Consider the following 23,938-nt stretch of genomic DNA (forward strand, 5'->3'; position numbering starts at 1 on the left):
CGTAGGAATCAGTTGTGGCTCCCCAGTACAGTGTTCAATATTTAATAAGTATTATCCATATGCGTAGCAGCACGTGATAACTTCCTACAGTAGCTTATATTGCTATCCCTAAAAAGAGTCGGATGCGTTGGTCACCGAATAATAAGATTCATTTGCTCCATAGTGTGCGTACCAAAGGTTTAACAGCGGAGTTGATGTAGCCTAGAGCCAGTACGCTAGAATTAGTCCATTAAAATATGCCCTTTACTCTACAAACCCCTAACACTTGGCCTCAAGCATTCCACCGACAAAAACCTGCAGCTCAAATCAATTCAAATATTACCCACACCCCTGGATCCAGAGAGTCTCACAATAACATTACATTCCAGTCGTTAGTGCATTACAAAAATATGAGAATTTGTATCTGCATGAAATTTTTAGTCCCTTTCAAGGTTTTACATTGTACTTGCGTAACATCTTTTTAAAACCTTCTTATAATAATTGTTGACATGTATACGATTGTAACACTTACTTACTTACAAATGGTTTTTAAGGAACCCGTAGGTTCATTGCTGCCCTCACATAAGCTCGCCATCGGTCCCTATCCTGTGCAAGATTAATCCAGTCTCTAACATCATATTCTACCTCTCAGAAGTCCATTTTAATATTATCCTCCCATCTACGTCTCGGCCTCCCCAAAGATCTTTTTCCCTCCCGTCTTCCAACTAACAATCTATGTCCATTTCTGGATTCGCCCATACGTGCTACATACTCTGCCCATCTCAATATAATGTTCCTAATTATGTCAGGTGAAGAATAAAATTCATGCAGTTCTGTGTTGTGTAACTTTCTCCATTCTCCTGTAACTTCATCCCTCTTAGCCCCAAATATTTTCCAATGAACCTTATTCTCAAACACCCTTCATCTCATCTCTGTTGCTCTCTCAAAGTGAGAATCCAGGTTTCACAACCATATCGAAAAATCGAAAGAGAATTGGGAGGACAAATTTAAAAGGTACGCAAAACGCCTCCTTGCAAGGGGTTGGGGGCTGTACAAAACTAAATATGTGAGCTCCAAGCCTGTTGGCCACTAGTCTCACTCCGGGTTACGCTGCTTCACTGAAGGAGCTCTAGAAAATTTTGAAGGGGAAGTCGAAATTGGACGTAACCTCTTAGGTACCACATACGCGAGGGGGACGGAGATTTGATCAAGTGATCACGGGACGAGGAGGAGTTGGCTGTTGTTTGCCGTTAGGATGGCAAGACGCTGTCATCTGTTGTTCGATGACAAGGCATGTGAAGGCCGTCGGAAGAGGCGCCGTGAATTCTAAATCTGCAATTTGAGAGGTCCCTGTCCTTTCACATTGCGACTAATTGGGTGACCTCGTACATTTAATAGACAATTTAGAGGTTTTGAACTAGGGCTTACGTCTTTTACAAGAAAAGGGGAATATATATGGGGAAGGGCATATAGGTCCGTGGCCCATTTCTTATAGGGCTCATCCCGACATTTGTCTTACGCCTTAGGAAAACCACGGAATACCTTAGGCAGGATGAGTTGTCTCATATAAGAGTCTAGCCAATTTGGCTATTATGTAGGAGGAGATTGTTGTCATGAGCCTTGTTGAATCGTCTCAACTTAGAGACCAGCCATTTGGCTTAATGGTGGCTCAATTACGAAGAGAGGGGAGAGATGTAATTATTAATTAATTTGGAGTAATTAGGGAGATTCATGGGGAGATGAGTGCAGGTCCGTGGCCCATTTCTTTTAGGGCTCATCCCGACATTTGTCTTAGCGCCTTAGGAAAACCTTAGGCAGGATGAGTTGTCTCAATTTCAGAGACTAGCCAGTTGGCTCTTAGGTAGGATGACTCTATGAATCGATGGATATATACTAGCCCATTGGCTCTATGATAATTCCATCGATCAACAAATGTAGATATTGTTAGAGAGGGAATTTGTTTAGCCCAGTTAAGACAAGGTCATTTTAAAGCGGTTGCACTATCCAAGGAGTCTCATGGAGTTGAGTCGTGGCTACCAAAACCTGGGAGTAACGCCAGCCTCCCTGTCCTCCTGTCTCAAGAGTATAGCTAATGGACCTGTCTGGTGCCTACGCCGTAACCTAGGATCATACTGGCCGAGGCCAGATATGAGCGGGTTGGGGTTAGCACGAGCTTCCGCATACAGGTCCTAGCCAGTCGAGCAATGAACTCGTGTATGGTTGGCAACTCTAGTTCATCATGGAACTTTCTTCTCGAGGGGACTCGGGGGAGATTCACAACCATACAGAGCAATCGGTAATAAAACTGTTTTATAAATTCTAACTTTCATATTTTTTGACAGCAGACTAGATGACAAAAGCTTTTCAACCGAATAATAACAGGCATTTCTCATATTTGTTCTGCGAACGTTAATTTTTTTTTTCCTTGCTTGTCTTGTATTGCAAAAGTCTCACCTAACATGATGTGTGTATGAAGTGATAGGACTACCTTGCCAGCTGCTTTGTAAACACTGTATTATCCTGTGTAAATGAGTAAATGTGCCTCAAATTCGAAGTCTACTTGTGAGTAATGTTTAAACAATTTCATGACAAAGAAATGTTATAGTAACGCGGGGTTCATAGTGATGCTTTCAATTTACCAAATAAATGATCGTAGCTCCTTAGCCGTTCAAAATTGAACTCACGGGCATAATTTCTTTTCTGAAAAGGATTTCAAGAACTATAAGCTTAAAGTTATGACCTTATTCGTGAATCACTGTGTGTTGTATACACTATACACATACATATACTTATACATATACATATGTATTTGTGCGTGTGTTTATGTAAGAATCAAATTTGCTTAAAGAGAGGTTTTAAAACATTCTTGCTCACAAAAAAAAAATTGATTCTTCTGACCAATATTGTAGGATATATCCTCTTTTGTGGTGTTCTTATCACTATTAAATTTCAAGAACTACAATCTAAGAGACAATATCTGGTGATGTGAGTAATCAGTCAAATGAATTACATTTCTCTCACCAGAAATAGGCCTAAAATTGAACTACAAATTGCGTACTATAGGAATTCCTCTGTGAAAGAATTGTTAAAGCTGCCACATAATTGCTCGTATGTACTTTCGAAGAAGCTGTTAAGCAGTCATTGAACTGAACTTCGCAAACACACCTTCTGTTAAGTCCTTCGCCGTGGCACAAGTGGCAAGGTATGATTTTCGGATAAAAATAGAGCGTATTTGTGTTTTGATTCGGGGAGAGAATTAAGATTTATATGTCTTTCACCGGTGATGACTGTCCTTTCTCTAGTATTTTCCAATTTTGTTACGCGGTAGAAAATGCTTTGCTGATTAGATGAACATGGAGTGCATAGTGTAAATAATTCGTTGGTTCGGAATTCATACATTGAGAAGAAAACGAAACAGTCGCCGAATACTTGAAGTAGACAATTACGATAATTAATCATGAAACTTCTGATAATTCTGTAATTGTTGGTGAGTATTAAGTTTTGTACGTTAGATCTGTGGCAGAAACATATTAATCTCCGAATATAGAATCGATTCCAGCATTTGACTGCGATGATATATAGTAGAGAAGAGAATAGGGCTAGTACTTTTCCCTCTCAATGTCACAAATAAAATTGTATACTTCCATTTCGCTTTTTCTCTCTCTCATTTTGTAGCATATTCATTTCTTAAAATCTATGGCACATTGTGACGTAATATATAGAGTATTATAATTTATAATTTCTTATTTTTACCATATGTTTATTATAAAATTTTTAATCGCAAGTCAACACTAATCTCTTTGTACTATAGGGCCTATTTTATGTTACAACGGCCAGAGATGTTAGGCGAGAATCGGCGACCAATAGTATATCAGAAGCGACAAGGGGATAATTATTTCCTATAGACCTTGTTCTCATAGTATCAAGTTTTTAAATTTAAAGTGATTATTTACTAAATTATTTACAAACACTACTGCTAATGTAATTAGTGCGCAGTTGGTGTCATTCTTGGGAACATACTCGTATTATTGTATATGTTACAATCAGAACGCGAAATTCGTCAAAACTCGAAGTTTCTAGGAAATTCTACTTCTAACAAAGCTCTTTACGAAATTATAGTTTTCACTTACTTTACGTAGTTCAGTTACATCTAGAAATAACTATGTCTCTTTAGGAAATTCTAGATTGATAAAAGAGTTCTATTCAGTCAATACTTTATGTTAAGTATTGACTGAATAGAACTCTTTTATCAATTAACATTGCACTTAACGGAACCAATATGCCTTTAAACTTAATTAATATAATTGAGTTAGATCTAGAAATAACTGAGTATTATAACTAAAAACCCGTTGTAACGATTTCAGAACGATAAATTAGAAATCTGATGAAATTATAGTTTTCACTTACGTAATTTAGTTGAATCTAAAAATAACTTACAGTATTATCAAAAAGAAATTGGTACTTGCACAACATTATTATTACAATTGTCGTTGTTGAAACACAAAATAAATTTATTACACAAATAGTTATGTTATGGGAAGCTTAGACATTATTATTTTTGTTGTGGAATTACGAATAATTATGTTACAGAACTCAATATTATAATTTTTGTCTCACAAATCATTTGTTGCGACAATGCATGCTATTGTGACATTTAGAGCTGCAGAGAATTTTATTTTCCACATACAAGCACCACTTCGAAACACAATTTTTTTTTGCAAGTACAACGGACGAACGAACGAATCCTTGTCTGCTTTCGACGGATTCTTTCTTTGCTGCAGTCCTCATCGAAAGTTCTGCATTTGACACCTGCTCTCGTATCAGGAAATTTGAGGACCTACATCAAATTCGGTTCTGAAAGAAAGAAAGTGTCATCTACTTGATGTTACCGTAATTAACTAACTACACTATCAGATTTTAAAGTTTAGTGAACCTACCTGCAATATAGTTTATTCTGTATTCCATCTTTTCTTCCAGTTCTATACAAGTCGTCGTCATTTCGCTCAAGCATGACTCCTATGAGATTTCTTTCCCCTGTCGACATCCGGAATGCGCATTGTTACCTCCTATACCAACTGGAGGATGCGTTGCACCTTACTTGAAATCGTTACGTGTTTTTACTAATAGCAATCAGTTATTTCTAAATTTAAATTAATCATATTAATCAAAACTATAATTTCCTAAAGAGCCATAGTTATTTCTAGATGTAACTGAATTACATAAGTGAAAACTAGAATTTATAAAGAGCTTAATCAGAACTATAATTTTATAGAAAATTCGGGTTTAGGCGGATTTCGCATTCTGACTGTAACATATATAATTTGAAGAAAATAGGCCTATATCTCATAGATGTCCAATTGTAACTCGTACGAGGTAACCCCTGGCGTAAGCAACCCGCAGCGCATATTCTTTAAGGTCGTTTTTCCTATTTTATATGGAAAGTTATTGATCTTAGCAGAGCATGGTTGACGTGCAATATCTCCTGGTTCTAGGCGTTTGGACACCCATGCTATATCTTCTGTATGTTCTTAGTTAATCCCATCATTAGTGGAAGGTTTCTTTTGATGCGGTACTCGACATTATTTCATTTCAATGATAATCGGATCCTATTTCTAGACCACTCCAGCATCTTTTCTTGTAAAGTTTGAATCTCCCGGATTTAATAATATAATATGTTATTAAGTACTCACAATTTTTGTTCCTCAATATTGTCAGATTTATTACATGACACGATTCCATCATGTGTTAATTTACAGTTTTCTTTCAAAGTACTTGTATTTACTAACCCTAGCTTGTTGGCATTAGTGTGTTGACATGATTTACTCGTTTTCATTTTAAATCAACAGAGATTTGAATCTACATTAAAGCAATTAAGAAACCAAAAAGTTAAGAATTAACTTTACATACATTATTTTAACGACTGATACTTTGTCACGTGTTTATATATTCTCCCTGAACTAAAATAGAACATCAATATATTAGGTGTTCACGACTTCTTGAATTTTGGGAGACAGTGTAAGTATTATTATTAGACCTTACTTAAATATATATCATTTCAAGTTGAATATGTAGTACGGTATATGTTTGGAGAATGAAACCTCTCATGTAGTAAAGCCGGAACAAACTGCAAGCGTTCTTATAACTGTAGATTCCATAGAACTTGGCACTGAGCCCTGAAGCTACTGGGGTTCACATTCGTTTTCAATTTCCCGAAGTCTTTGGTGTAAGTAATGCAATATATAGCCCGTATGTGAGAAATCTTGCCAATTGTCCACGTTACTTAGGTTTATGTATGTAAGTTTCATTGGAAAGAGACGGACGAAAACGAAAACAATAATAAATTACTTATACTGGTATCCATAAATAAAATCGAAACATTATATTTTGTACCTTGTGTTTTTCTACATGAGATTTCACTACGAAACATAGGCTACTCTGAGACAGGGAAATGTTTTCTTTATGACAAACGTTTTGGAAATTTTCTCATATAAACAAATAGAATATAGAAATGCCACAAATGGGAATGAAATTATATAATAAGCTTCACAGTCAATATTATAAGTTACCAACCAATAATTTCAAAACTAGATTTTTTAATTGGCTTTTAATTAATCCTTTCTATTCTGTAGATGAGTTTCTTAATATAAATTCATACGAAATTGTCTTTTAATAGACAAAGTTATTTACATTTAGTTACAAATATTACATTAAGAGTGAAGAGTTTTTATTAATTTTTAGAGTTTCAAAATATTTTGTGTTTTCATTCTAATTAAACTTTACTGTTTTCAATTGTATGTGTGTTTTCAAATGTATGTTTTTTCCCCCTTCTGTATTGTGACGAAGCCTATCACTGCATATTTAATGGCTTAATAAATTGAATTGAATAGAATATATATATATATATATATATATATATATATATATATATATATATATATATATGAATGATAGATTCCATAGGCCCACTGTCATTCAGAATACATTTCTCTATAAAAATATCTACAAGCTCTACCTTCCCCAAATATTGGAACGCTGATGGACAACAAGTGTTTTAAGACTGCAGTCGCTCTACGTCTTGTATGCAAAATCTGCCTACCACATAAATGTGTATGTGGGGAAGTTTTCGACACTTTCGATCATCATGCTTTGAGCTGTGTTAAGTGTAAGGGACTTTTTTTTAGACATTCAACAATTAACAACATAATCAAGAGAGCATTAACATCATCTGGTATCCCTGCTATTTTAGAACCAACTGGGATTAGTCGCCCGGATGGGTTAACCTTGGTCCCGTGGAGCAGAGGAAAATCGCTAATGTGGGATACCACATGCGTGGATACCTTAGCTCCATCCCAATTGCCATCAACTTCTAAAATCGCAAGTTCTGCAGCAGAATCTGCCGTACGCAGTAAACGTCGTAAATACGTACATCTAGTAGACAATTACATCTTCATCGTCTTTGCTGTCGAAACAATAGTCTCCTGGTGTAAAGAAGCAAAATACCTAATTTTCGAAATTGGTAGAAGTCTGGTGACTGTCACTGGAGACCGTCACTACACCAATTACCTGTGGCAACGAATAGGAATAGCTATCCAACGTGGAAACGCAGCCAGCATTTTCGGAACATTTCCAGACGCCAATTCTCTGGATGAGATCTTCCTTATTTGAATGTCTGAAAGCAAGATAAGGGTGAAGTACGAAGCCCCGTAGGTTGAAGATAAAACTCCACTCACGGCAAGAATCTATCCAGACTCCTATAATTATTTTTAATGTTTTAACATCTGTTAACATTCAAAACCAAAGGTTCTACTGCGTGTTCAGTTAAAAATATGTCATGGCTCGCTGTATGACGTCATGTGGCTAGCCGATGAGCCTGCACAATTCAATCTTCCTACACTTCCGCAGAGGCTTTTTACCTATGTGCCGGAGAAGTTGCCTAGCAAGTATGGTGTTCATTCTGAAGAGTACTTACCGATACGTATGGTAACTCCAGTAGTGGCAGGAATGTGAACTATTTGGAAATACGTACTGGGGTGAGTTTGTTTCTTACTGTCGGAATATGGGGAGAGGGTTAAGACGATTACTTACGTACAGTATTTGTTGACATTAACTTCGACTGTCAACATGGACACGGAGCATTTGATTTGTGTTGTGGAATGTTGCCGTATGCAACCGATGATAACAAATACTCTGGATACGACTTCCCCTTGCAAAACACAGTTCGAAAGAGGTTATGGTAGCACACAGACCGTACAGACCGCCATCTGTTGTTACGATGTTCAAGTTATACTGCACACGTTCTCAAGTTCAGATTGAACGCCTTGATTAATAGGCAACTTCTCTGACATAAAAGCTGAAACTTGCTTCAAATCGCTGACTCACAAGAGTGACGTCATAATACACTTTGAAATGAACACCCAGTAGTAGCGAAGGAAGTTGTGTTACTATAAGAATTAACAAGCTATGAGTTGAAATACTTATATTTCGTAGTCGAATTAAGTAGTATTGGTATTGCATTTAGTTTAAAAAATGAATTATTGGAGGTTATGTTAATTTACAAACTGTATTTGGGAAACAAAATTTGTGTCCTATATTGCATGTACTGCAGTGAATGTAGGCCTATAGGTGATCGTTTAGTTTATTATTATTATTATTATTATTATTATTATTATTATTATTATTATTATTATTATTATCATCATCATCATTACAATCTATTGCGATTTTTGTTGCATTCCCCATGTTTTCGAATGTTAATATCCTCTTTCTTGCCAGAACTAAACCTGCAAAAATATATTTATAGCATAAGAAGGTAGCACTTGAACCACACGTGTTAAACTTGAGTTTAATGTTATGGTTTCCGTTGTTGCAGATCCGCCAGAGATCGAGGTGGAGCGCAGCTGGGTGCACACGGGGGAGGGTTACGAGGCTCAACTTGTCTGCATTGTTCACGGGGAGCCAGCCCCCGAGGTGAGCAACACTACATTTGTCTTGCAAAAGGGGAGATTGCAGTGAATTCAATTTTCGAACCGTTCATAACATGTATTCCATGACATACAGTCAAATTGCTTAGTTAACAGGGATTGAAATAGTGGCAGCTTTCGTTATGTAACGGTCTTGTAAAAATGACATATTATATGCGTATTTTTCATTCAATAATAGTACATTATGCAACGAGCCTATAATGATAGTAATTAAGACGCGAGGATGTTTATGAAACTCGCTTGCGCTCGTTTCATAATTTTCATACAAGCGTCTTAATTACCATTATAGGCAAGTTTCATACGACTTTTTATGCTCGACCATATTTCTAACTTGAAATTATTCATAAGTATTCATGTTATTCTTATGTGACTCGGGAGCGAACTGACCTTGTGCAATCTCGTAAATTGTGAGATGTGCGCAGACGCGAAAGTATTGATATTTTCCGGGCAACGAATGTCGACGATCTTGATATATAACCTAGAGAGTAAGATAAACGTTAAACTTGATATAACCTTGAACTTGAATTCGACATTGAAAAACGAGATGACAAATTGAATTTATTTGAATATTATTTACAATTAACGCTAATTGTTATAGTAACAGAACATAACCTTCTGCGACAGTATTGGATTTCCAGCCTCCATGACGTTTTGATAATTGTCTTTCGATTGCATATCCGAGAATAATCGAAAATCTTAACTTTAATGAATAGGTGTACTTTAATGACATGCATTAAATGACTGCTACTAGGTGTATAATTACTACATTTGGGCATGGTCGAGCATAAATGTATATAGAGAAGTCCAAGTGAAGTATAAAGATTCTGCTGGGATTGTTTTTTGAGGTGTCCCGTTTCTTCTGACGTAATCACATACACAATGACAGAGGATGAAGAGTATTTAACATTGAACAACAAATTTTTACTTTTTGTCTTGCTTCGAAATACACAGACAGAGGGAAATAACTCGTCCGGCCTTAATTAAAGATGACCACGAGGATTCGGAAATTAATAGCAAACAAATACAGTATAATCAGTTAAATATGAATATTGGTATAAAAATAAAATGTAATAATTACGCACCATTGATTATCAATTATAAAATAAAATCTTAGAAGATGACTATAAAATTATACTAATAAAATAAAAGATTTTATTTAAAATTAGCATATCCTTATTTACGGCCTTCTGAATGGTATAAATGAAACTGTATAACCTGCAGGGAATCTTTAAGAATTTGCGAGATGATTTTTTGAATTTCAAAAGATGATATTGATAATTGTTTTAAAAATTATATGTAAATTTTGGTAAAGAACTCCGAGCACCAAAAGATAAACCTGTCACTGACCAATTGAAGAGATTGATGTTATACTTGGCACTAAGATATGGAATACAAGGTTCATTTAATGGCCCTCTTTTCCTGATCAACCTGATGAGCTTGGTTTAGATCTCTATATATTATTAATAATTGTGCCCTAAATCTGAATTTAAAATCCAAATTGCGCCATCACGTACCATTTTCGGGGGGGGGGGGGAATGAATTGAATGTTTTATGAAAATCTTCTCTTTTTTTAATGTTTCACTGCTACTGATAACTTCAAACACACTAGGGGTTCAAAATGCCTCATAACACTTGAAAAATGTGTACTAGAGACAAAAATGATGTTACATAGTTTAAAACACAACAAAACACAACAACAACAACAAATATTTCATGTGCATATTGAGAAAATCTCGGAATTTGAACTTACCATTCTGGATCACTCTTTTATAATTAGACCCGGAACTGTGTCTTACAAGGAACCAACAATAGTCTGCAAGCATACTCGGTGATGATCTTCCCTTATATCGCCTTTCCATTTCAGATATTACTTGATGAAATCTTTTCCCATGCTCGTCGCTTACCACTCCAAGATTAGAAGAAAAGGAATGCAAATGAGAATGTAAAAATTGTATTTTGAGAGACATATTACATCCCATTTTCTCTGGTTTACACAACAAATTCTATGTAGTTGTCTGCCCTAGAATTTCCAACGAAATTTAGCCATAACTTTGTGAATTTGTGGACCGATGAAAATGCCTTCTTTTAATTTGCCTACACTCAAACTGGTAAATTTTTCTTTTAAATACTAAAAAACACACCATTGTTTGTTCATTGAGTAGATCTCACTTTGAACTGTTATAAAATTTACTTAATAGAAGGAACCAATGTCTGTTTATTTATTTATTTTTTAATTAGGTTATTTTACGACGCTGTATCAACATCTAGGTTATTTAGCGTCTGAATGATATGAAGGTGATAATGCCGGTGAAATGAGTCCGGGGTCCAGCACCGAAAGTTACCCAGCATTTGCTCGTATTGGGTTGAGGGAAAACCCCGGAAAAAACCTTAACCAGGTAACTTGCCACGACCGGGATTCGAACCCGGGCCACCTGGTTTCGCAGCCAGATGCGCTGACCGTTACTCCACAGGTGTGGACTCTGTTTATTTATTAGAGGTACAAATGAACATGCCAACAACCATAAGAAACCAGAAATAAGTCATAAACTCATAAAATGCATTAGCTTTTGTTTTAATTTACAACCCCCAACCAGAACCAGATGTAGCACTTATCGAAAAGTGAAATCATAGCCTACTATATCTTAAAAACCTTACGTGATACGAAGAAAAGAGATGCATTTTCGGATTCAGCTCACACCAAACCATAAGGGACACATTTTTTTTAAGTCGAAGCAAAATTCTTGTTGTAATTTATGGGGTGGTAGTATGGACTATTCTGATTTTAAAATGTGCATATAAATATGTGTCTCATTTTCAATGAATGTAGCTGTTTGAATGTTGTCTGTAACAGGTGCCGCCACTGTACTGTAATGTGGAGGCTCCACATTGTATATGAACTGCGGATAGATTTCTTACTCTCACCGCATTACAATCGGACATCCCGTACATTAAATGCATGTCCAAAATTTCGCGAATGGAATAGGCCTCCATGATTATAGTGCCTCGTAAAATCAATGAACTGTAGCTACTAGCAGACCCGGACATAGAGCCCCAGGGCCCGTAGGCAGTTAACAGAATCGGACCCCTTTTTGATAATTTAGCAAAAAAATAAACTTTACTTGTAATTACTTCTATTTACTTAACGTACCTTGACTAAAATATAGACAAGTATCAACTTATACTTTTTATACATTATAATTTTTATACTTATAATGAAAGACATTCCTTTCACACGAGCTGAACTTTTTTCTCTACACAGAAAGTGATGTATGTATGTATGAATATATGTATGTATGTATGTATGTATGTATGTATGTATGTATGTATGTATGTATGTATGTATGTATGTATGTATGTGTGTATGTATGTATGTATGTATGTATGTATGTATGTATGTATGTGTGTATGTATGTATGTATTTATTCACACTGCAATGGGTATATACCCGGTGGCATTGGTAACTAATTACACTCAATAATGACAATAATAAACACAATTAATAAAAATACAATTAATAATACTAATAATTAATAATAATAATAATAATAATAATAATAATAATAATAATAAGAAGAAGAAGAATAAGAATAAGAATAATAATAATAATGTCCTAAATTAAATGAAGCACGATCACTTAAATAACATTTAAAGTAAATATAATTTGTGCCTTAAACCTAAGTTCGAACTAAAACCCACGAGTATGATATGTTCATATCTGCACAAGTACCTTCCAACACTACACTCATTTCGCTGTCAACTCACTCACTGCACTGGAACTACGACACATTTCACTGATTCTATCCTGATTTCACTAACACTTCAAAAACATTTCACTGTTCAAATACTTTGCACTGCCACTATAAACTACAAAGCTTCACTGACAGGAACACGTTTTACTTACACAACACACTTCACTGACACAACATTATTCTTCATTAATACAACACTTCAGTAACAAAATATCAATTACAGCCTTTAAATATTGTGTATAATTACCGCCTATTAGTGAAGTCCTTAAGCCTATTTTTAAATACATTTTTGGTTGTTGGTAAAGCCTTTAGTAAGTCTGCAGGTAAAGCATTCCAGTCCCTGATAGTACGATTGAGAAAAGAAAACTTTCCAGTGTCCGTCCTTTGTCTTCTTTCCCTCAATTTATATGAGTGGTCGCTCCTTGAAGAGTAATTTGGCGGCTGCAACCTATTTTTTATTTCTCTCCAGGCAGGCTCACCTCTGTATGTTTTGAATAGTGCGCATAATTGAATTTGCGTTCTCCTGTCCGCGAGTGTGTCCCATTTTAATGGTGAATTTTTCCGACAACACTTGAGAGCCCGTTTTTTAATCTTTTCCAGTGTCTTAATATGTTCTAATCTGTAAGGATCCCAACATGCAGCACCATATTCCATTACTGGACGAACTAGTGATTTATATGCAATCTCTTTGGATTTATCAGAGCCTTTTCTTAGTACCCTCATCACAAAGTGCAACGCTCTCCATGCTTTTTCCGCTGTGTCTGTAACGTGCTCCCTCCAGCCGAGATCGCTGCTAAATGTTATTCCAAGGTATTGACATTTGTTAACTTCCGAAATTATTTCACCCCCTAACGTATACGATGCGATTATTTTATTTCTTTTCCTTGTAAAGCTGATGGCTTTGCTCTTTAGAGAATTTACTCTCATCTCACTATAGTCCACACACGAGATTATTTCTGAATCTATCTAAAGCACAAACACAGTGTTGCACTTGATTGTAAAAAAATAACTGTGATCAATTATTTTCTATTTCATTAGGGAAAACTTATGTTTTCCGTGTCCAGTGTCCTAAATGTACCATTTCATCCCCTATATACAGGTTGAACCGTAGTTAATGTCGTTGATTTCAGGAGCTTATTCTTTGAGATACTTCAAACAAAAAATGTCAATACTGTTTTGTATGTTTCTCCTTCCTTTTCAAGAGAGAAGGATAGAAGATGTTTTATATGAAGCATTTAAAATTGTGTTTTGGGAAAACCATTGATTTAATTCCCCGTATGCTCACTCAGTTTAAGAGAGCACATGTAACAATGTAAAATTACTTAGTTACTTACTTACTTACTTACTTACTTACTTACTTACTTACTTACTGTCTGAAATGTTTCTTGTCCAATTATCACTTTTTATTTTAAAAATATGTTAGAGCTCGTTTACGGATTGTAATCTTGATTTTTTTTCCTTTCTTTTATTTAAGAAAAATTGCCAGTTTCTAAAATTCTATTGAGTTCGGACTTCTGGACAAATTGGTCACGGACCGCCACTGGAATTTACATCATAACATTGGGAGTTGGTAAAAACTTGTCAATGAGCTTATTCCCTCCATTTTTTAGCAAACAGTTGTGAACTTCGTTGTAAGTGCGGAAAGATTAGATTTATTCTTTGAAAAAAAAAGTGATAATGGGTCGAAATTCAGTGAGTATGGACATGAAGTGACAGATTATTGTAATGTGGAAGAATTACTGAGATAATACCTAACTCTACCCCAAAATTCATTGATATAAATACATCCATTCTGGAGTAATTACTTTTTTCTACAAAAATGTAATTTTTCAATAAGTTTTCATAACAGAAAGATTGTTATATAATTCACAGTTTGGAATATAGAAAGATTGGGTTTGCAGTAAAAAAAAAACTTCATTTTTCACAGCCGTACATAGTACACAGCACATAAGTAGGCCTATAAAACAGGAGTGAAACATCTATTTTGAAGGGTATCCTTAAACTTTTGATAGAAACTATATCTACTGCCTGTCGTGATCAAGTAGAAGTGTAATTCGTAAACAGTCGATCATATTGCATTCATATTTCAGTGTACTATTCGCACCCCAGTTGGAATGGAATGGGAATTTCAGGGACGGGGGCACTATGACTTAGCACTGTGACCTTTTACGATCTGTTGCATGCTGCACTAACCCTCAACCTAGCCGTATTCTCAAGCCCACACTGTCTGACTACACTAAGGTTCGCTGCGTACCCAAATTTCGAGCAGGCAACGGAATGATGCAGATGTAGATACCTTTAGATACCTAATATGGGGAAACGGGAAAACCCCGAGAAAAACCCCAACTGCGAAATTGTCCGCCACAAGTTTCACAATGGATTTTTCATTGAAATATTCCAGGCCAGATCGGGACTCAAATTCGGACCGCTTGCGTGACAAACTGAAATTCTGATCACTCAGCCACCTCAGGGGACTCGTATCCCAGTTACTTGTCGCATAAATAGGAACACCCTATATATGTTTGCAGTACCGGTATGAGATACAGTTTGTAGGCTCTTTTCGATGATCGTTTAAAACACAAATACGCATGTTCACTATGACAAGTAGAGTGAATCGGGGGAGATGATTATTGGGGGAAGATGCTTATTTATTTTTGGTTTCACATTCTTCCAAGAGAGAACGCCACGCGCATATCTTCGTGATCACTGAGACAGTTGAATGTCTGTATAATGGAAGCTAACTCATTTTGCTACGTGTTCTTGTTGTGAGAAGAAGAAAAGAAAGAAAACAGCTAATTTTTCTGCTATAAAATAATTGCCTATGTTAAAATTTTAATACATCCTTGAATTCGTAATAACTGTCAAACCTTTGTAATGGATATTGTAGTTAAGGTTCTAAAGTTTGTATTGTTAACAACCAACTATCTTGTTCCGCCATTTCAGGTTGCGTTACTGCACTAGGCATCTTACCCCGATACTTGGGAAAAATTATCACTTTTTTCGGGGTAAGATGGCAACTTGTTGCAAGAGTTTTATTTTTTGTTTTATTGCAGGAAATGTGTAAACATTACGTAATATCTCTGATAGAAGTCAGTAGATTAAGGACAGTCTTCAGCTTGTGATGGAACATGTTATAACAGAGGGTATGAACTGTTTTAGAGCATCGCAAGCTACGGGATTTCTTACCGTACTCTTAAACGCCTCCTAAAAAAGAATGATGAAAAAAATATATATACTGGATTGAATTAATTGTGTGCAAGAAGTGATTTCACGAGTCTTGCACACGGCAATGAAATATGTGCAATGACGAGTGAGAAAGTGTCCATGAGGTTTAGATTAAGTCAATTTTGTTATATACATGTATCAAACCAAGTTCAGGTAAAATACATATATCAGTAAATGTGTTAATTGCATTTGCCATCTTATCCGACTATCGGGGAAAGATGCCTACAGTGCAGATAATAAGAAAAACTGTATCTATAAACACGGTAGTTAATGTTTTCTGTTTTGTACCAAAAATATAGTTTCAAAATACCTTCCAGACATTGATATTTCAATATGAAGTCAAAACTAAATTAACAGTATCTTAAATTTTCAATCAAAGAAAAAGTCAGGTATCTTCCCCCGAACCTCTCTAATTGTAAAACGAAAGAGTATATTATTACAAATAACGCTAGGCATAAAGATGGAAATAATTACTCTTCACTATCTACCTGATTTTAATTATTATAAAGAACTCGGAAAGAGATGCAGGAAATTTTCGGTTCCCGTAACACAGAATGAACTGTGACAGTGGTGAAAAGTTTGGGGGAAAGGGAGGAGGAAAATCGTCAATTTATAAGTGTGGTGGCGAGCTGATTAATCTTTCATCTTCGCTAAGAAGTTTTTCGGGTGCTATTGAATTAAACAGTAGGATTGCCATTTTCTTTTCCAGGACTTTGGACCCGTCCTCTTATCCTACCCCACCCCTTTGCGCCCAACCTCTCTTATTATGCGAAATTCTAGGAAAGGACAATTAACGCAGTATTTCGAATCGTCCCGTCTCTTTTCATTCTCTACTTTCTCTTCTTCTCCTTCTTTGAATTATACAGAATTGGATCTGTTCCTTTTAACGTCTTTTTTTCTGCATGTGTTGAAGGAATTATTCAAGTCCTTAAAGCAAGAACGAACGAAGGTAAAAGAAAGATTTAGCTACTTTTTGTATGTGCAAGTAGAATTGGCGTTCTTAATATCTCGCAAGAGAGCTAGAAGAAGGGATGATATTAAAAATTCTCTCACATTCACCAAAATTACCTTTAGAGCAAGCACAGCGGAAAGAAAGATGAGATAATTTTTTAAAAGAAATAACAGACCCCCAAAAAAAAGCGTTGAAGCGTTGTCCATATTTTAAACTGGATTGTTGTACTGTGTGGAATAGAATTTTGAGCATCGTTGCACTTTTTCTTAATCTATTTTTCTTCTTTTTATAAGAAAGGAGCACAATATTGAACCTCTTGTCGCCATGTGGCTTTTATTTCTTATCTCATGTAAGCTTTACATTTAAGTGTTCAGTGTTGGGGACACAACTGAATTCACAGTTCAGTGTGTGATAATTTATTTCAAGAGACACATCCTAATACCAGCAAACCCAAGTATGATTCTTTGTTGCTTTTCTTTCTCACACAGATGGTAGGAGAAACCTTTACAGTTTCATAACATGCTATCAGTCTTCTAAGAAAATGGTTTGAATCACGATACTGTGACTTCTGATAGATAATATGACAGTGCGGTAGATTATTTTAGGAGAATGATAGATAATATGACAGTGCGGTAGATTATTTTAGGAGAACAGTAAATTTAATTCCATGACTGCTGAACTTTCACAGGATTATGTTGTCTTTTTTAAGTGCCCCTAAAAATTATACAGTTATTATTACGTACTGTCCGTTACTCAGGAGAAGACGAGCGGAAAGAATGTGACCTTCTTGACTATCGCTGTTGATTATTATAAACATCGCTCAGATAAGCATCCCAGTAGCCAGGTTATTACTTGTGTAGGAAACATGAGTAACAATGCGTATGGAAATTAAAGCTAAGTTGAACAGAAGGAGACCTAATGTTTCCGCTTAATGCAGTACAAATATTGAACGTGTTGTCGTACGTTATCTGTTCACATCCCTTCCTCCTCAGTCCGCTCTCGTCTTCTCCTGAGTCACCGACAGTAGTTTATACGTTAGCTAAAAACTGATAATTATTCTAATCAAAGTTATGGCATTTTCAATGTCTAGACCAGTAGTTCCCAAAATAGGGGTCGACTAAAGACCTGAGGGGGTCGCGACATGATTTATAAAATAGAAAAAAAAAACTTATTTACATACATTTATTTTGAATTCATAAATACAAACAACGTTGAATATAGAATATATAAAAATCAGTATTTATAAAGTACAAAATAATTATACATCTTATTACGCAACTTTTAACACTATATCACTTCGGAAAACGTATTATGTGTCTTTCTCGTGTTACAATTTCTTCTAAATAGGACAGACAGGCAGATCATTTCAAACATGTTACAAAGAATATATCGCAGCCATAACAAAACTACAAAATACTTCCACATATGCAGAACACATCACAAATCCTAACCACGCCTACAGAGACATCAACACAGACATGGAACCAAAAAGTCAGAAACTAAACACACTAGAACAGTACGAAATATATAGACAAACAAAAACACATCCAAATGAAATTCTCAATACTCAACTCAATTTCAGAACACACACACTCTTTGACTCCACATTATACTACACAAACACACCCCCACAGGAAACACAAACATAAGGCGCCAAGACCAGCAACAACCAATTCTGAAGATGGCCGATAACAGGCTGAAACATGTTAACGATGTAAAAAAAATTAACACGAGAAAGACACATAATACATTTTCCGAAAAAATAATTAGTGCCAGTACCATAAATATGCATGTTTTTCAGAAAGTAGCTTCTCAAATATGGAGTCTGTATTTGATACACACAGTGATCTTTTCAAGTTCTCCTTTTTGTTTTGATAAGAGACCAATCATAGACGAAAAACGTATTTTGTATATATACAAAAAATAGCAAGATCGAGTTATTCCGGCATTCTTATCATCCAGATCTGGTCTAGGGTCTGCGGAAAAGTATAATTTGAATCGTTCATCAGTAGATGCATATTTCAATGAGTTTTTCTTCATATTTTCTGTAATTCCAGGCAGTTATATGCAACTACATAAAAAGAGATTCATTATCCGTTTGTGGATGTCGTAATTGTTTTTAGTTTCTTTTGAGAAATATTCTAAAAGCTGTTCTTTTAATATTTTAATTTAAGAGAGTTTTATAGTATTCTTTAAAATTGTGGAAACTTAATTGCCTGTCCACAAAAACAAACTCAGTATTTGTCATAGGTATAGACTATAATAAATAGTGAAATTTTCTATCTTTGAGTTCTTTAATACGTTGGAGTGAATTAAATTTCCTTTTTGTCAAATAATGTCGTGACCAGAAATCAAGTTTCTACGTATATACATCCGTTGGATAACGGATAGCGCAAACATATTTTTCGATTTTTATTGAACTATTACTTCAACGCTATGGTGGTAATAGTTTGAAGAACTAGAGATATTTTTTGCATAATATTTCGTATCATTGGTGAAACATATACTAAACTTGTATTTTTTTCGTTCTTCAGGTGGTATTCACTGGTTCTGGGTAAACTTTTCTTTGTTTTATATTTTACTACCATTTGTATTTTTCGATTGATGTTAAGTACCGGTCAATGGGAGGCGGTCGCAAAAGAAAAAAAAAATTCTCCCAAAAGTGAGTCCCTTCTTCAGAAAGTTCGGAAACCACCGATCTAACTATATTTATTATTTCATCATACACTAGTCCATACGTCTTGAGTAATGGTTAGCCCGTCTGGCCGCGAAACCAGGTGGACCGGGTTCGAATCCCGTTCGGGGCAAGTTACCTGTTTGAGGTTTGTTCCGGGGTTTTCCCTCAACCAATATGAGCAAATGCTGGATAACTATTGGTACTGGCCCCTGGATTCATTTCATCGGCATTATCACCTTCATCTATTTCAGACGCTAAATAACCTAAGATGCTCTACCCACTGAGCCACACCGGATAGAGCGTCAGCACGTAGAGCTGAAAACCCGGGTTCGAGTCCGGTGCCGGAGAGAATTTTTCTCCGCTCCACCGATCTTTCATCATATGAAAACGCAGAATTCCTGCGTGGAAATATCATATATACTTTAGTACACCGCTATAATATGATATGCGTATATAATCACTTAATGCGTGATTTAAGACGGCGCTCATTCCGTCGGATCCCGGCCACTTAGTCACTCGTAATGAGTGCACCTCTGAACATTAGTGTGTTGGATATTGTGCCACTGTCACACATCTGTGACACAATGCATGTGGGTTGACCACTAAAGGGAAACTAAGAGGTGGAGCTTAAACTGAGAGGATTTAATCGGCATCGGAATTGGGATCTGGTGTGGCTTAGTGGAAAGAGCTTCAGCACGTAGAGCTGAAAACCCAGGTTCGAATCCCGGTGCCGGAGAGAATTTTTCTCCGCTCCACCGATCCTTCAAACTGTTTAGAGTTTAACAGTTATTAAATAATATTCTAATAATACTTGGAAAAACCGACCACTAGTTTAATAGCCACCGGAATGGCTCAGACCAGCGTTTCTCAAACTATGGTCCGCGAACCACCTGTGGTCCTCGATGTCTGCCCTTGTGGTCCTTCAAAAAAGACAGAAGAAAAAATAAAATTCAATCGAATTTTGTATCACACTATAGCTGAAAATCTCAAGAGTTTGTGAATGTCACATGGCAATCGCCTTTCCCTTTTTCTCCCAGTACTGACATTTCATGAAATTTATTTAACCTACCCGTCTATCGCCTTCCCACTTTACTCTCAGCAGCAAAATAGGGATTTAAAGCACTATGAACGTGTTGTTTCTCGCCATCTTTTCCGTGCAAATCTGGCGCTGTGCCTGTTACCCAGCTAGGGACCACCCGAATTCATAACAGGACCAAAGTACCGATCCTTTTCATGTATTTATGACTTTCTTAATAGTTTTGCTGACATCCAGTCTGCACATTCAAATTGTCACGTACTGTAGGTCGCACACCAATAATAGAACATGCAAAATTGCATCTATACTTGTTGAAAATCGGGCATGTTTCTGCATTAATTTTTTTATTTCTGTTTTTGCAAACGACGATATAAGAAATTTTCTTCTATTAACATTAACTTAATTAATTAATACTAATATCTAATCAATTTAATTAAATTAATTTTAATTAATTATTTCTGCATTAAAATGTAAGTATACTGGTATTAAAATATGCTACATAAATGATAATTTTGCTTTCGAAGTGAACAAGAGTAAAGTGGTCCGCGGAACTGTTCTGAATTAAAAAAGTGGTCCCACTTCAGAAAAGTTTGAGAAACGCTGGCTCAGACAATAGCGCGTTTGTCTGTTGGTCAGACGTGGGTTCGATTCGCGATTGGGCTTATTACTTGGTAGGATTTTTTTAGCGCTTTTCCCAACTATATTAGGTTTTATATAGCGACTCTAATTAGCCTTGTAGTAGATACAGAGTCGATAAATTACTAACTAAATAAATAATAAATCTAAACATCCTTTGTAAGGGCGCTAGTTCGCGCTAAAGTTCTCCTCTTCCCTGATATAAGGTTTGCCATTGTTAGCTACCTAAGAACTTGAGGTTTATTAGTTGCTCAGGTAGGAACTTGGAGAGATTTGTAATTGCCTAATGTTGGCAGGTCATCAAGCAGAGTGTCATGGCTGCCATACGCAATTACTGTTCGTCAACAGATATAACCCAATTGTCTCGTACAGCTCTGGAACCAATCCCGCCACCCGTTTAAGCAATCTGTCTTTAGGTTATTACTCACTCATGAACGTCCTGGTGTTGACAACTTCACCCACCTACCCTTATCCCTCACAGTCCTCTTGTGGTGGAACCGAGATGTGACAGCATGTCCTTCCCCCCGTCAAGATTTTGAAGGTTTCGCCTCTTGTTATTGCAAACGATAAGTGGAATAACGGACCCTAGACATCTGCTTGATTAAAATCGAATGAATCCCAAAATTATCTACAAATCCTTTTATAATTTCTGACAAAGATTTAGGTACGTAATAAATTTCATATGAACGTCATTGTTGTTATCAGGGCGTGGATTTTGACGACATGTCATCTGGTTTTCTACACATTCTTTGAAACGCCTGTAAATATATAAAGCCTGAATACGAGCTACTCGTTACCGAAATGTAAAGTTTTTACGTAATTTTTCGCTGTTTTAATCTTTTAAGTCATTATTTAAACTTTGAGGACATTTTTTGGTCATTTTCTTAATTTTAAGATAATTTTTCTTAGTCATTTAAATTAAAGACTTCAATGACGAACTAAAATTTCCCAATATATTAAAACACGAAAAATTAATACTGACACTACTCCATTCAAATGCGGAATCTGAAAGGATTTTCTCAATAGTAAATGATGCCAAAAGGAAGAAGATAAATAGAATAGGAGATAAAACTATTGGTTGAGTTGTAGTTCTTGGCTCTGCTTTCTAAACAAAAGAACTGAGTTTCGAAGTCAGCAATGTCCATTTTAGTCTCCGCCATTGAGATACACTATGATAGATATGAAGAAGATTTGATGAGTGATGCATTTATCCTTCTTTTCTTATTGTAGTTGAATATTTAATTATTCGTATTAATTGCAGATCATACTGTAGGTCAGTGGTCGTCAGCACTCGCTGAAATGTGCAATGGGTACGCGGTGCTGTCCCGTGTGCACCGTCGTGCAACAGGGAGAGATAGAGAGCATACCCGCTAGCAGCTACGAGAGTACTATAGTGCACTGCGTTTTCCGCGTGTAAGAGAGGCTAGCTCTGCATGATTTGTGCTCATGACCCCTGCTGTAGGTTGGGGGAAAAATTGTAGGTATTCGTGTGGGACATTTTATACTTCTATAAGCTTATGGGAATACCATATCCATCTGACAGTCGCCCTCGGTAGCGTAGTTGATATAGCGCTGGCCTTCTATGCTCGAGATTGCGGATTCGATCCCGGCCGGGGTCGATGGCATTTAAGTGTGTTTAAATGCGACAGGCTCATGTCAGTAGATTTACTGGCATGTAAAAGAACTCCTGCGGGACAAAATTTCGGTACACCGGCGGCGCTGATATAACCTCTGCAGTTGCAAGCGTCGTTAAATAAACCATAATTTACTATTTTTCAGCTGACAATCTGGAGAGCTGTTAATTTAACCTAGGATTTTTAGTACTTACGTGTAAAATTGTTTATTTTTGTCTTTTTTCAGAATTTTGGGTCATTTTCTAACATTTTTGGGTCATTTTATGAACTTTTTTTTAGAATTTTTTATGTCATCAAAATCCGCGCCCTGTTTACTATATTGACATCAGCATGCGTAAGCCTGGATGAACTTTTCATGAAGGAATTTCGAATATTTTTTATTGTCCCACTCTTTTTATTTTTTTCCTTTAATCTCCAAAAATCCGATTTCTTCAAAGTCAAATTCAATAATTATATATAATAAAGTAATATAATACAGTTGTATGAACACTTTTTAATGACTGAATAAAATTAATAAAATCGGTTAAAAACCATACATGTTTCGGAGGAATGCTCCTCCATCTTCAGTGGTAGTACCACGACGCTGGTACTACCACTGACACTACCGATTTTATTAATTTTATTCAGTCATTAAAAAGTGTTCATATAACTGTATTATATTACTTTATTATATATAACTATATTACTCATGAACACTGTTGCATCTGACCTAACTTATGTAATTTAATCAAATTCAATACATTGTGAACTACGCCAATAATAAGTAAATCCAGATAAAATTTTCTCAATCACTTCCAAGTAATAATTTCATTCTCCTTTTTCGTCTTCTTCTTCTTCTTCTTCTTCTTCATCATCTTCTTCTTCTTCTCCTCTTCCTTCTTATATTCTAACTTACTTTCTTCGTACGTGCCGTTCCAACAGAATTTCATTATACTGGTTCGAATATATGTAAATCCCCAGAAAGTTTATTATTTATTTATTCATTTTTTAAAGAATTTGTGATTCATTTTCCTTTTCTGCCTTCGTGCTCTAAATGTAGAAGTAGTAGTTTTCGTAGTTTTTCATATCA

At 35.8% G+C, this 23,938-nt stretch overlaps 1 protein-coding gene across 1 annotated transcript in view; it reads left to right on the forward strand.

Moving 5' to 3' along the window:
- Positions 1-23,938, forward strand: part of LOC138700203 (limbic system-associated membrane protein-like) — a 1,314,643-nt gene that overhangs the window by 1,129,187 nt on the left and 161,518 nt on the right. The window contains exon 5 of the mRNA XM_069826644.1: positions 8,849-8,946. Within this exon, the coding sequence (XP_069682745.1) occupies positions 8,849-8,946 (98 nt within the window). The remainder of the gene's footprint in view (positions 1-8,848; positions 8,947-23,938) is intronic.

The sequence above is a fragment of the Periplaneta americana genome, chromosome 5, assembly GCF_040183065.1.
Source record: "Periplaneta americana isolate PAMFEO1 chromosome 5, P.americana_PAMFEO1_priV1, whole genome shotgun sequence".
NCBI lineage: Eukaryota > Metazoa > Arthropoda > Insecta > Blattodea > Blattidae > Periplaneta > Periplaneta americana.